The sequence below is a fragment of the Hyaena hyaena genome, unplaced genomic scaffold (assembly GCF_003009895.1).
Source record: "Hyaena hyaena isolate Hyena2069 unplaced genomic scaffold, ASM300989v1 scaffold_328, whole genome shotgun sequence".
Lineage (NCBI taxonomy): Eukaryota > Metazoa > Chordata > Mammalia > Carnivora > Hyaenidae > Hyaena > Hyaena hyaena.
In genome coordinates, this window is record NW_024080958.1 from 1,244,984 (window position 1) to 1,258,907 (window position 13,924).

Here is a 13,924-nt window from a genome sequence, read left to right on the forward strand (position 1 = left end):
CTTGACGGAGGAACAAGGGGGAGAAGAAGGGCGGAAATGGTGGGGGAAAGGGAGAGAGGGAAACCATGAGAGACTCCTGAATGCTGAGAACAAACTGAGGGCTGAGGGGGTGGGGAGGAGCGGAAGGGGGTGATGGGCATGGAGGAGGGCACTTGTGGGGACGAGCACTGGGTGTTATATGGAAACCAACTTGACAATAAACTATTAAAAAAAAATTAAAAAAATGAATAAAACACCGAAGTTTTCTGCGTGGCCGCAGCGCCCTCTGCCGGGCGGACCCCGCAGCGCGGGGCACTCACCGGAGTTGGGGCGTTCACCACTGACAGGTTGTACCCGTAGAGGAAAGAGGAGCCGAAGGCGCCCAGGAGAGAGGCGACGACGAGCGAGCAGGACCAGTCCTGGAAAGCGGAGGGAGGACAGCACGTCAGATCCGGCCGGTGGGCAAGAGCTGGGGGCCCGCGGGACGCACGTGGGCTGTCCCCTCGGCTGGGGAAGCGGCCCCAGAGAATTCCCGGAATGCCACCTTCCCGCTGGCACGTGGGGTCACTGTCCATGTCCACCTACGCAGGCGGGGCGCTGGGTAAGTGGGTCAGCCCACGGAGTTCAGTTTGCTGAACGGATCCGTGACTCAAGACCTAATGTCGTTAGCAGGTGCTCTGTAAGCAGCCACACGCTATTATTTTAGCTGAATTTGGCCACTTTCTGAACCACGGCAGGAGCAAAAAACAAAGCCAGACTTAGCCGCCCATAGAAGCAGCTGGCACTTCCAAGAGGTATGGGCCAGGCATTGTGCTGAGCACTTGCAGGGTATTATCTCATGGAATGCCCGGATCAGTACTGTTTTCTCCTGATTTGATAGGTGAGGAAAGAGGCACAGAGATATCCATGGTGCTGTCTGGGATGGGGACCGGAACCTTGAAGTCACCCGCTGCACCACACCCCCTCTCCCCCATTGCCTCGTCATCTGGGAACAGTGTCTAGAGGCCCGAGGCTGCTCCCAGCTCACGTGCACGGACACATGCACACGACTGCACCCGCTGTTCTAGGCTGAGCTGTCAATCTACAGGACACCATGAGCACCGCAGGAGACGCAGGGCTCAGCCTGGAGAATGCGGCATCTGCCTCCGTGTAACCCTGTCCTTCTTCCAGAGATGGTTACAATCAGGACAGGACCCTTTAGAAGAAACATCTGGGCCCCTTGGCCAGAGCTGACCCGCTGGCAGGGGCTGGAGGCGGGTGTGTGTGTGTGTGTGTGTGTGTGTGTGATCCCAGGCTGGCCAGGGGAATGTGGGCCACCCTCCAGATGGAAGGCATCCAGGTGCTCTTGGAAGGCACCTTCTCTGTTATCATCTAACATGCGTGCGTGCATCAAGCCAGGCCCTGATAAAGCTCCAAAGACAGTGGTAAACAAAAGAGACAAGGTCCACAGTTCAGAGAACTGTGTCGGTCAAATATTGTTTGGAAGAGAGAGCTGGACCCCAATAGCCGGTTCCCTGCTCTGCCCACGTCAGTAGTCTCCTCTAGCATGCAATGTGGTGCTGGATGGTTCCACCACTCAGCTGTGGGAACCTGAGCCAATTTCTTGACCTTTCTGGGTCTCAGCTTGCCCAGCTATAAAGTGGATCTAATAGCACAGGCCACACGGGCTGTCGAAGAATCAATGTGTTGCCAGATGAAGATGTTTCTAATGTTGTGTGCACGCAGGGAGTGTTCAGAGAGGCCATTTACTCTTTCTACTTTCCCTCTGGCCCGTACAGAATGGCTGGTGTTCCAACTAGGTGCCAAGGTGTCTCCTGCCTGTGGGGATCTTGTGCATCAAAGCCCCCTTCCCAACGCCTTCTCCTCTGAAAGCTCCACTTCCTCTCTGATTCAACTCTGTTCTACTCCCAGCTCTGCCACTCATGACTGTGACCTTGGGCCAGTTACACAGCTGCTCTATGACTCAGTGTGCTTATCTGAAAATGGGGATGATAAGAGGCCCCACCTCCCGGGCTGTTACGCTGCAGAAAGAAGTTAAAGCAGGCAAGGCCTCCCCTATCCCGTGGCAGGTGCCTGTGGGTGTTAGCCGCAGAGTTTGGACAGTGGGCAAGGGTCTTTTGGGGGGAGGGGGCTTGTTTCCAGGCACTGAGCCTGCTGCAGAGAAGGTATTCGGTACATGCTAGTGATAAGATGGAAGCGAGAAAGAGGGCTTATAAGCCACAGGGATGGATGTTGCCAGGTATGGGCCCAGAATATGTCTCAGCAGTAACTGCAGAACTGAATGAAATTCGTTGATAGAACAGAATTGCATTTTGGACAAAGTGCCCGTTCTCCATGGTCTTATATCTTTCCACTTACCTTTTGGGTCTCAGCTCAGATGTCATGCTTCCTGACACCCTGGCCTGTCCTGGGCACCTTCTCTTCCTGGGCCCCTTCGCCTCCAGCCCTGATCGCTGTCCCCTTCCTGCACCCATCAGAGGCTAGAGAAAGGCAGGTGGGAGTCTCTCCTTGGAGCTCCCGCCACTGCCTGGCCAGCCCGTGCCCACCACCCTCACTGCCAGCCCTGGGGACAGACGTACCTGCTGTGGGGGCGGGGAAGGAAAAGAGGACACCACCCAGCCCAGGCGAGGCTGTTCGTGAGCACAGCCATGTTGCCAGAGCCCAAGCTCCGTGGCCAAGGTCACGGAGGCCAGGGTGCCGACTCTCACTGCAGGCTTCTATGACCCAGGGCCCCAGGCAGCGGAGGCAGCCGCCCACGCTTTCTGTGTTTACCTTTCTGGTGCTCCTGCCTGATGTCCCTCTCGGGGCGCGGCCATGCTCAGCGGCGGCCCCCGGATGGCCAGGGCCATACATCAGGGGAGCCTGAGCCCAGGAGTCCATGCTCCGCAGGCCGCGGGCCGTCCCAGGGCATCTCGGAGCAGGGGGCAGAGTCCACGAGGGGGCGGGGGCCTGGCAGGAAATGCGGCCGTCCTGTCTTGTCTGAACAGGAAGCAGGCACCATGGGCTTTCCGCCCAGCGCTGTCATAGCAGCAACCCAGGCATCCTGGAAGGGAAGCTTGCCTTCTCAGGAATCACCACCCAGGGTATAGATTTTTCCTTGAGCACCTTTTATTTTCCTGGCCAACAAGGCTCACAGGCAGGGAGGGAAGGGAGCGCTCATAAACCCGGGGTGCCTCTCCAAGGATTGGGACAGAACTCAAACCGATGGCAGCAAAGCCGGGTGGGGCCCCAACCCTGCCTCTCTAACTGTGTGTCCTTAGCCTGGCCACTTTGCTTCTCTGAGCTATTGCATTTACAAGCGCAGAACGGAAGATGGATCCTGCCTGGACTGTCCTGTAGTTCTTCTGAGGCTCAGATAGTAAACACACAGCTCCGAGCAGCATGCTGGACGTGGGCACTACCACCCGGCAGCTCTGGTACAAATGGGGAGGCCCTGGGTTCAGAAGCAAAAGGATCTGCCACTTGGTCATTCCTCTGTGCTGCTCGTTCAGCGTTGGCTCGGGGAATACCTCCCACGCATCCGCCCCAGGCTGGCTCAGCTCAGGGAGAGCACTAAGGAGGCAAGACCTCCCATGCACCCCAGACGTCATGAGAATTTATTCACCACATGGCCAACTTGCCCTGGATGTCCAAGAAGCATACCTTTAATGGTGACAGGTTTAGGACAGCTTGCCTCGGCCATTTGCACCCAGAGGCAGAGAGCAGAGGTGGAGGCCGGTGGGCAAAAAGGCATGTTTAGGGAATGCAGAGCCCTAGGAGGCCAGGGAGGCCTCAAGTCCACAAAAAGACACAAGAAGCCAGCAAAGTAGGTCTGTGGATCACAGACAGTGAAGGTGGGGCTGGATCATGGAAGACTTTCCGGAAGAGGTGATTTCTGAGTAACCCTGGGAAACACGCAGGCCGAGGAGCATGTGGGGCGGGCGGGCACGGAGCCAAGGCCCGCAGGCACAGATAGCCTGGAGGATGCCGGGAAGGAAAGTAATTGAGGGCAGCTGGGGCCTGAAGGATGGGAAGGGGCAGGGAGGGGACGCTGTGCCATCCTGATGGGGACTTAATATTCACCCGTATTTCTCCCTCCCCTCCCCCTTCCTTAGCTCAGGCCCTTTCTCCCTGGCTTCCTCATCTGTAATAGGGGGTCTCATCTGATCTTGCTAAAACTCAATCTGAATCAGGTGCTGTCTCCCCACCCCCACCCATATGCTTCCTCATTAGGGTTGAAAACTCAGTAAGCCCCAGGCCCCAGGAGGTCAACACAAATGTAGATAAAGTAGGAGGAAGGTTGGGGGGGTGGGGGGGGCGGTGGTGTCTGGGATGCGCCTGCGCCACGAAGGCTTCCAAGGTCAGCAAGCATTGTCCAGCAGGTACCCCGAGTGTGGACTTGAGGCCCCGTCAAATTCCCTCCCCGGCCAGGACACAGACCAGCCCAGAGGTGAGCAGGGACTTGCCCGAAGTCACACAGCAGTGTCCGGGCTCCAGCTCTTCCGAGAGCCTGGCCTTCAAGCTAACTGCACTTCCTTCCTTCAGGCAGGCGAGTGATCCCAAACTCCCAGGGCTTTTCAGAGTGACCCAGGGAACAGCCCTGCTTTCTAGAAACCCTCAGTGAAGCCGATAGGAGCTGCCCCCTCACTTTGCCACAGCGTGGCGGTTTACAACCCGCACATGGGTGGTGCACTGCCTGGGTGTGAGCCTCCCCTCAGCCACTTGCAGGCTGTGAGCTCTTGCACAAATCACTTGGCCTCTCTATGGCACCATGTCTTCATGTGTAGCGTGGCCATGATAACAGTGCCACCACCTCACAGACCTGTGGAAGATTCCATGAGTTTATACTCGAAAAACACCTAGAACCATGGCATCTAAGACAAAACCAGCATGCAGCCAGCACGCAATACAGCCGTCCCCAGATAAGGTGCTATATCTGTACCCAGATGTTCTCGTCCCTTTCTAAATCCGTGACGTCATGCAGACTCTGGGGAGAAAGATTTGACCCCTTCTAGGGAATCAGTGTCCTCAGTGGTAGAAGGGGCGGTCTGGGGCCAGGTTGATGTCACTGGACAGTTGCTAAGGTCTGTCTGTTCTAGGGCTCAAGTTTGGTCTCTTGGTGATGAACGTGATGGTTACAGCTCCCTGGACCAGACGGCAGTTAACCGGACCTCCCCATTTCTGGGGCGCCCTCCTCCTGCCCCTCACGGCACACATCTACACTTGGCCAGGTGTGTTCACACCCACGGTGTCACCAGTGGAGTTGGGGCGAGCTGGTGGCATCCCCGCATTTGCACGGCCGGTGGCCCCGTGCTTCCCGGCAGAGCCTGAGAAGATGAACCAGGTGCCCAGGTGTTCTGAGGCTGGGGCACAATCACCCTCTTCTGACACTTATTCTCGCACGCACACACCCATTCACCAATATTTGTGGAGTACTTCCTCGTGCAGGCTCTCCTGGCCCTTGCTCAGGCTTCTCTGATGCCCCTTAGCTTTGCTCATCCTTCAGTACTCAGCCCCTTGGCCGTCTCCCCCCAGAATCTTCCCTGGGCCTCTCTCCACCCCTCTGTGTTCCATAAGCTGCTCACGGCTGCACTGGCTATGACCACCCTTACTTACGAGTGTCTGGTCTCGTGTGCCTTTCCCTCTGGACAGGAGGTCACCAAGGGCAGGGACTGTGTGTGTGTCTGGTATGGAGTGAACTGTGTCTCCCCCCAAATTCATATGGTGACCTATTAACCCCCAACCACTCAGAATGGACTGTATTTGGGGACAGGTTCTTTGAGGAGAAGAGTGAGGTAAATTGAGGCCACTAGTGTGAACCCTAATCTCATATGACCAGTGTTTCTTACGAGAAGAGCTCAGGACAGAGACACACATAGAGGAAAGTCCATGTGAGGACACGGGGAGAAGACAGCCATCTGCAAACCAAGGAGAGAGGCCTCAGAAAGCATGAATCCTGCCGATGTCCTTGATCTTGGACTTCCAGCCCCCAGATTGTGAAAACATGTATCTCTGTTGCTTAAGCCACCAGCGTGTGGTGCTTTGTCATCATGGCCTGAGCAGGCTACTCCCGTGTCCTGAGCCTCTTAGCAGGCCCAGTTTTCTTCCCACCTGGCTCAGGGCTGGGACCAGGCAGATACTTCTGGAACTGGACTCAGACTGTCCTCCAGACGGTGTCCTGAAGCTAGAAAGTCAGCCTGGGCAAGATGGACATTTTCTTCCAGAACAGGGCAGGAAAGGGAAACAGGGGGCGTTTTCTATTGTATGTCATTTAAGCAGAATGATTGAGATGACTACAGCCCTTCATTACACCAAATGTCTAGACAGCAGAGCCTTGACTCAACCTCATAGGAGCACCAAGAAAAATACAGTGTCTACTTGGAGGGAATCACTGTTTATTTAATGCGACTCGGCCATGTCCCTGGATGACCTGAGGAGGGGGCTGGGCCTCCTCAAACCCCCATTTCACCTCTGTGGGTGGGGACAGTCACTCTCAGCCTGCCAATACCACACTTCCCTGGAAGGTTGCTAAATATGCCTGTGTTGAACTTTGTCCTGCTAAATAAGGTTTATTGAAAATACGGACATATATTGGGGTGTCTGGGTGGCTCAGTGGGTTAAGCGTCTGACTCTTGATTTTGGCTCAGATTGTGATCTCACAGTTTGTAGGCTGGAACCCCACATCAGGCTCTGTCCTGACAGCATGGAGCCTGCTTGGGATTCTCCCTCTCTCTTACTCTCTCTCTCTGCCCCTCCCCTGCTTGTGTGCTCGCTCGCTCTCTCAAAATAAATAAATATTAAAATAAATAAATAAAAGAAAGTCCAAGGACTCCTGAGGAGTGACAGTCTCTAGGTTCCCAGGACGTCCTGGAGGAGGGGCAGGGGACTGAGCCTCGTGCTGGAGTCAGGGATGAGATTCAGTGCATCCTGAGGACAAAGCATCATTGCTTTTACACATCAGTGTCACCCTGTTGCAAAATGACTTTTCGGACGCTTCGCCCCAAGTCCCGAAGGCCACCAGCAGATGGAAGCATATCATCATCAACCGAAGCACGATGCCCTCAGTGGCCTGTGCCTCAGGGCCCACGCTGTCTGGTTCACAAGGCAACCTCCTCCATACCTTTGCTTTTTTGTTTTTTTTAAATGTTTTATTTTTTTTTCTGAGAGAGAGAGAGACAGCGTGAGCAGGGAAGGGGCAGAGGGAGAGGGAGGCACAGAATCCGAAGCAGGCTCCAGGCTCTGAGCTGTCAGCACAGAGCCCAACACGGGGCTCAAACCCATGAACCATGAGATCATGACCTGACCCGAAGTCGGACGCTTAACCGACTGAGCCACCCAGGCGCCCCTCCATACCTTTGCTTTTATCCCCACTCTCTCTCCTCTGCCTGACCTCGCCTGACCTACATCTCCCTGGGAGCAGACAGGGGGCCAGGAGAGGACTGCCCCAGAGTCACCAGAAGACGGATAAGAAAACCAGGACTGACCGATTTCTCTTTCACCGAATCACTGTCTTTGGAATCTGTGGAGTCCTTTTCACTGAACTTCATGGTTTAGTCTTCAGAATTCGGACTGCGTTTCCTTGTTCCTGAGAAGGAGAAAAAAGGAAGAAGTCATGAGGCACTTGCTGTCACTGACAGGTAATGACGGAAGGCGGCCTGGATGAGGAGGGCGAGGGATTGCCTGGGGGGGGAAACAGCAGGACAGGGGTGCCCAGCTCCCCCGGAGACCTAGGCAGCAGCTCTGCGCTCCTCTCTGGCCTCGGTCTCTCCCTCTGTGAGATGGTATGTCAGACTACATCTGTGTTTTCCACACACGATGCTTATTGAATACAGACCCCTCCCCAGAACGTTCTCATTCAGATGATCATCCTTATGGTGGGCCCTCTTGGAAATACCAAAGTTTCTGTTCCCAAGATGTGAAAATAAAAGCAGTGTAGGTTCAAACCGAGTGCCAATCTCCGTTGTCAGATTGGAAACCGTTAACCAAAACGGTAACGGAATCACGGGCTGCACAGCCCTTCAAAACTATGCAGCTTTCCTGGAGTCTGAAAATAGGTTTCTAGAGGCATACAGATGTTTAGGCCCTTTGGGCCAACTCCTCCATCCATGAAAAGTTATCCTAAAGCACTGATAAAGAACGTGCACCAAGAGTTCAGCCTGACACCATCACTCTAGCGTTTTCCATGTTAAAAAATAGTATTCACAATAGAAAAAATGGCTAGCAGTAAAGTTTAAATAAGTTAGGGTACATTCATATATGGAAACTCACGTAACAGTTAATATATTAAAGCAGATTTAATGTCAGGGCACCTGGGTGGCTCGGTAGGTTAAGCATCCAACTCTTGATTTTGGCCCAGGTCATGATCTCATGGTTCATGGGATAAGGCCCCACATTGAGCTCTGTGCTGACAGCGTGGAGCCTGCTTGGGATTCTCTATCTCTTCCTCTCTCTGTCCCTCCCCCTCCTTAAAATAAGTAAGTACAATTTTTTTTAAAAAAAAGAACATTTAAGGGCGCATGATATAGCTCAGTCAGTTGGGCATCTGACTTCAGCTCAGGTCGTGATCTCACAGCTCATGGGTTCGAGCCCCACATCAGGGTCTGTGCTGACAGCTCGGAGCCTGGAGCCTGCTTCAGATTCTGTGTCTCTCCCTCTCTTTCTGCCCCTCCCCTGCTCAAGCTCTGTCTCTCTCTCAAAAATAAATAAACATTAAAAATTTTTTAAGTGTATTTACTTATTTTGAGAGAGACAGAGATAGCACAAGTGGGAGAGGAGCAGAGAGAGAGGGGGAGAGAAACCCAAGCAGGCTCTGTGCTGTCAGCTTAGAGCCCAATGTGGGGCTCAAACACACAAAAGGTGAGATCATGACCTGAGCTGAAACTGAGAGTCAGATGCTTAACCGACTGAGCCACCAGCGCCCCTAAAAATTTTTTTAAAGGTTTAAAATTAAAAAATAAAACAATGTCATGGGAAAATGCTTATAATCTTACTCGACAAACAGGAAGATATATTAAAGAATATCCACTAGTTCACTTTGGAAATAGAGGTACTTATGAATAGATTCACACTATTATAGAATATGTGTACTTAAACTATGCTCATGTGTTTTGTAATATAAAATTAAAGTTTTAAAAATACTTACATGTTAAGTGATTTATTCAGCAAGTATTCGTGAAGCCCCTAATGCCAGAGACTGACTCTGGCCTGCCCTGGTGAAGCCTGCATTCTCGGAGAGTGTACAGATGGCCCCCAGGGCACACGGTATAGACAGCCCCCAGGGCACACAGAAGGCCAGTGGGTGGCTGGCACAGGACGGGACCGCAGGAAGGCACAGGGCCGCAGTGGGGTGGGGGGTGGGGTGCACAGGACAGATCACATACTTCTGTGCAGAGAAAATAGACCCCCTGGGGGCGGCAACACAGAAAGCAGTTTCCACACTGCCGAGGTCTTTTCACCCATTTTTAACTGGTCGGTTTTCCTATATGTCTCCAGTTTTTGATACTGAAAAAAGCCACATCTGTAACTAGAAAGGCAAGGTTTAAAAATTGCTTTAAATTTAAAACTATTTTATTTTGATGAAGTGCTTAAGGCGTCAGGTAGCCAAGGAGACATAAGCAATACAATTCTGGAAGGCTAGCCAGTTCTTATGGCGGGGGAGGCTCTGCGATCCAGAAGTCACCTGAGCCGCTCTGACAACGATGTTGATTGGCCAGCTGCGGTAGCCAACACTGGAGTGTGGCCCCCGGGACCCTCCCCTGAGGGACTCCGCCTGTCTCATCCCAGCACACACTCAGGGACACTCCAGCCCCCAGACCTCCATTTCCAGGCCACTCTCGTGTTCCTTGGGCTGTCCCTTATTCTAGAATGCCTTTCCTCCTTCCCATGCACAGAAGGGAGTGATTCTGATTTCCCAGAAGGAACAGACAGTCAAGTGGAGGAGGTGAGCCTTGAAGGTGAGACTCTGCGCCCCACCCTACAGAGCCCACCACACAACTGACGATGACCTCATTGTCTGTGACACATCCTGTCACAGGTGAGAAACTGCCCGCCTGCCCAGCACAAGGCCAAATGCAGACAGCCTGCATCCCAGGCTGTATGCAGCCGTGAGTTCCAATCCCAGCTCAATAGCTTACTAGCTGTGTGCCTTGGGGAAAGCTACTTAACCTCTCTGTGCCTGTGTTTCTTTATGTCAAGTGATGGATAATAACAGGACATATCTCACAGGGCGTTTGTGAAGATCAGTGTATATGAAGCACATAGTAAATGCTAAATGACAACCTCATCATCAAGCTTAAACGGAATGATGAATAAATATAATACAAATATCAGTTCCGCATGAAGCTCCAAACATGTCAGCTCCCTATCTTTTCAGTCCGAGCTAATAATACAAAATGTGCTGCTGTTCGAATCTAACAGGCTGCCGGTGTCGGCCGGTGTGGCCGTGCCAGTTCTTAGAAGCTCCGAGTACTGCAGCCATGGGTGAACAGCCACATCCCAAGCCCCCCAGAGTGTTCACCGACCACAATCCACCAGTGACAGAGTAACGTCTACCATGACTGAGCACTAGGACTCTGTTCCTGGTAATCTGATTGGCCTCCACCTAGGCTGTCCCTGGGGTCAAATGTTTAGAAAATCACCTCGCTGCTGATAACAGAAGCTTCACAGTCACCATGTATCCATCGCCAGGCCAGCCATGTTAGAAATAAAGTAAGCAAGGGGAGCCTGGGGGGCTCAGTCAGTTAAGCGTCCAACTTTGGCTCAGGTCATGATCTCACAAATCATGGGTTCGAGCCCCACATTGGGCTCTGTGCTGACGGCTAGCTCAGAGCCTGGAGCCTGCTTCAGATTCTGTGTCTCCCTCTCTCTCTCTGACCCTCCCAGCTCACGCTGTGTCTCTCTCTTTCTCAGAAATAAAAAAAAAAGAAAGAAAGAAAGAAAGAAAGAAAGAAAGAAAGAAAGAAAGAAAGAAAGAAAGCTAGCCTTAGGGAAGCATTTTTACCCACCCAACCTGTTGCAGAGGTTGGATCTGAGCCCAGAAAGCTTCCGACGAAATCATCACTCGTACATCTGGGTTGGCTGGAAAGACAGAGGCAAAGGAAAGGTGCTGTTGACCTCCGTAGACCGCAGCGGATAGCACAGGTAGACTTGATCTCCTAAAGCTGTAGGTCACCTCCCTCAAAATGCCTGCAGGTGCTGTCATGTTCAGCCTGCCACACAAGCTCAGTGGTGCCTGGGTCACAGCTCCCAACAGGAAATGCTCCATACTTCCTATTCCCCCCATGTTTTAATGTAGTAATACTTGGCTAGGGCTTTATTCTCTATTTTAAGGGTTAATTCTTTGCTGACTTTGGCATGGAGCTACAGCTAACCCTAAAACAACATACTAAAAAGGAATGTGGAAAATAGAGCAGCTTTGAGACAGCAGAAATTTTTACCTGCAACCATGCTTTGATCAAGTACAGAAGAGCAGTCAGCAGTAGCTGATAAAATGTATATATTCTAGAGAATATCCCTCTAGAGAGGGAGAGAGAGATAAAGAAAGAAAGAGAGAGAGAGGAAGGCAGAAGATTACTGGGTTATCAGTCACTGGAATAATTGCCTTAGCCGTGACCACTCATTATCAATTTCATTTTTATATTAACATTCATCAAACACCATGCTAAGTACTTTACGTGCATTTTCTCACTAAATCTTCACCTAAATTGATGTTCAGATCCCTCACTTTTCAATTTCCTTGTTCCAGCTGCTCTACAAGAGGCTTAGAAATTCTTGAAATCATCCCCAAAGCTGGTCCAAGTCTGTGAGCATAACTCACCTGGGTCCTGGAGCCTCCCTTGCCTGCTACAGTCTAAAGAGCAAACAGAATACGCTTCATAGATAAATCAACTCGCCAGTATAATCAGATAGAAGCCTGGGAAACTGTGAGAGAAAGCAGCATTAATGATTAAACGGCATCCAGCTATTACTATAAACATTCCTTAATGTCTATCTGCACGAGAGATAAATGATTAACAGTGAACTATTGATGGCTGGCTCAGCTTATTAAAAACATGCCAGGTGGGGGTCATCAAGTCCTGGACCAGAGTCAAGGGCAGAGGTGTTCTGGCAAAGCCACTGCTGACTATCGGGTTGACCTTCCTGCGTGTCCGATGGCTTCTTACTAATGTGAGGATGTGACCGGCGCAGAATCTGCCGAGGCCGTGGTGAGGGGTAAGTGACATGACACGCACCAGCTACAGAGCGGAATACAAATGGTGCACGTTGATGGGGCTCTGAGCCCCAATGGGCAAGATGAAAAGTTTATCCTTGCTAGGCTGTCGATGTCAGAGTATAATCAGCCCCTGGAGAAATACAGGGGAGCCATCACTCTGAAATGCTGCACCCGTGGTCATTGCCATTGTTGGTGACTTATGAATGCCACAATGTCCTCCTGACCTGTCCTGGTGGCTTGAAAGAGATGCCCACGTGCGAATCCTACTCTATCTTCAGGACTCTGAGATGAACAGAGGGCTGGAGTGGCAGAGGGGTATGAGTGAAAGAGGTGAAGAATCCAAAAGCATGATGGCTGGGCAATGAGGGCAAGATCTGAGCTCAGCCACGGGCACCAAAGCCTCCTCCTGACCGGTTCACAGAGAGAGCAGAGGGCACGGGGAGTGAGGAACGGTTCTGGGGTGAAGCGTAGAAAGATGGCACCTGGGAGTCCCACCCACCACGGAAAAGGGACTCTGGGCCTGGTTCAAGCATATGCTTGGCCCCTGCACTTGGAAAAGCCCTCTTAAGTCCCTTGGCATCAATTCAGAGCACCCAGGCAACCTTCTCATGGCCAATCCCATTTCCCCAGTTTCCCAACCTTGATGTTGACAAAATGGTGGACTGGAGAACAGGAAGAAATTGCCTGATCCCTACGAAGTATCTACCCCAGGTGACTTTATCCACCAACCTGCAATGTCTGACCCAACCTGCACACCAGGAAGATGACATTTCTGTGGCCAGGGTGATTTCAGCTGGGCTCAAGGAAATGCGGACACACCTGGCCAATGCGATTGCTCCCCTGGGGTTTTCAAAGCTTCCACAATTATCCAGCTGGTGCCCAACCCTTCCATTCCCCAGTCAGTCACCTGACCTCTCTCTTGACATTTTTTAGCTGCAGCAGATCATTCTGGATGCCAGGATTATTCAACCATCGGTTTAGCAGTGTCGAGGCAGATAGAATCACATGATGACTAAGAGCCAGAGATTTCATGTCAAACCTCCAATCCCAGCCTGCCTCTTCCCCAGTGTGTCACACAGGATAAGTCACATGTTTGCTAAGTGGGAATAAGTGGTACTTGTCTCAAGGCTATGCTGTATTGACCAAACAAGATATTGCCCTTGGAATTGCCTGCCATGTAGCAAGCACCCAGTGAATACTCACTGTTGCTATTGTTTTGGGAAGTCTCTTTCCTGATCATCATTTGTATTCTTGTTTCTTGATTGATTCTTTTTCAAGTGTTTATGGGGCACCTACTATGGGGTCCACATAGTACTAGAATCCGAGAAGGCTGCGAAGAAGGGTAAACCTGTACTTCCATTGGGTAATTCACAATCGAGTCAGAAGGATGAGCCAATGGAAGAGACCTGCATTTAGTAAGCACCTACTGTGTGCCACGCACTGGTTATGCAAAGCGTCATTTAATCCTGAGAGCAGCCACTAAGCTTTTGTTATCTCTATTCTGTGGGCGAGCATCCTGGGGTTCCACAGGTCACCCTACTTGCCTAAAGCACCATGGCTTATGGATGAGAATTGATGCTTAAAGCAAGACCACCCGCTCCGCGCCCCTCTCTCCACCCTGTCCCATTCCCTGCTGCTCTGTGGGGAAGCCCCTCACCAGAGATGACAAGCCCATCAGAGTGAGCCTTGGGAACTTACTGTCAGACACATTTCTCTTTTTGCTTTCTGGCCGTGCGGCATCCAAAAAGACTTCCC

General features: G+C 51.8%; 1 protein-coding gene across 3 annotated transcripts in view; it reads right to left on the reverse strand.

Annotated features, from left to right (window-relative positions):
* SLC2A9 (solute carrier family 2 member 9) overlaps positions 1–13,924 on the reverse strand; it is a 241,274-nt gene that overhangs the window by 196,606 nt on the left and 30,744 nt on the right. For 2 of the 3 annotated variants that reach the window (XM_039248991.1, XM_039248989.1), the window contains exons 2-3: positions 7,443–7,543; positions 300–398 (exon numbers count right to left, since the gene is read on the reverse strand). In XM_039248991.1, coding sequence (XP_039104922.1) covers positions 300–398; positions 7,443–7,505 — 162 coding nt within the window. In that variant the 5' untranslated portion in view covers positions 7,506–7,543. Of the gene's footprint in view, positions 1–299; positions 399–2,751; positions 2,870–7,442; positions 7,544–13,924 lie in introns of those variants that run through there. The other variant, XM_039248988.1, reaches the window with a different exon arrangement.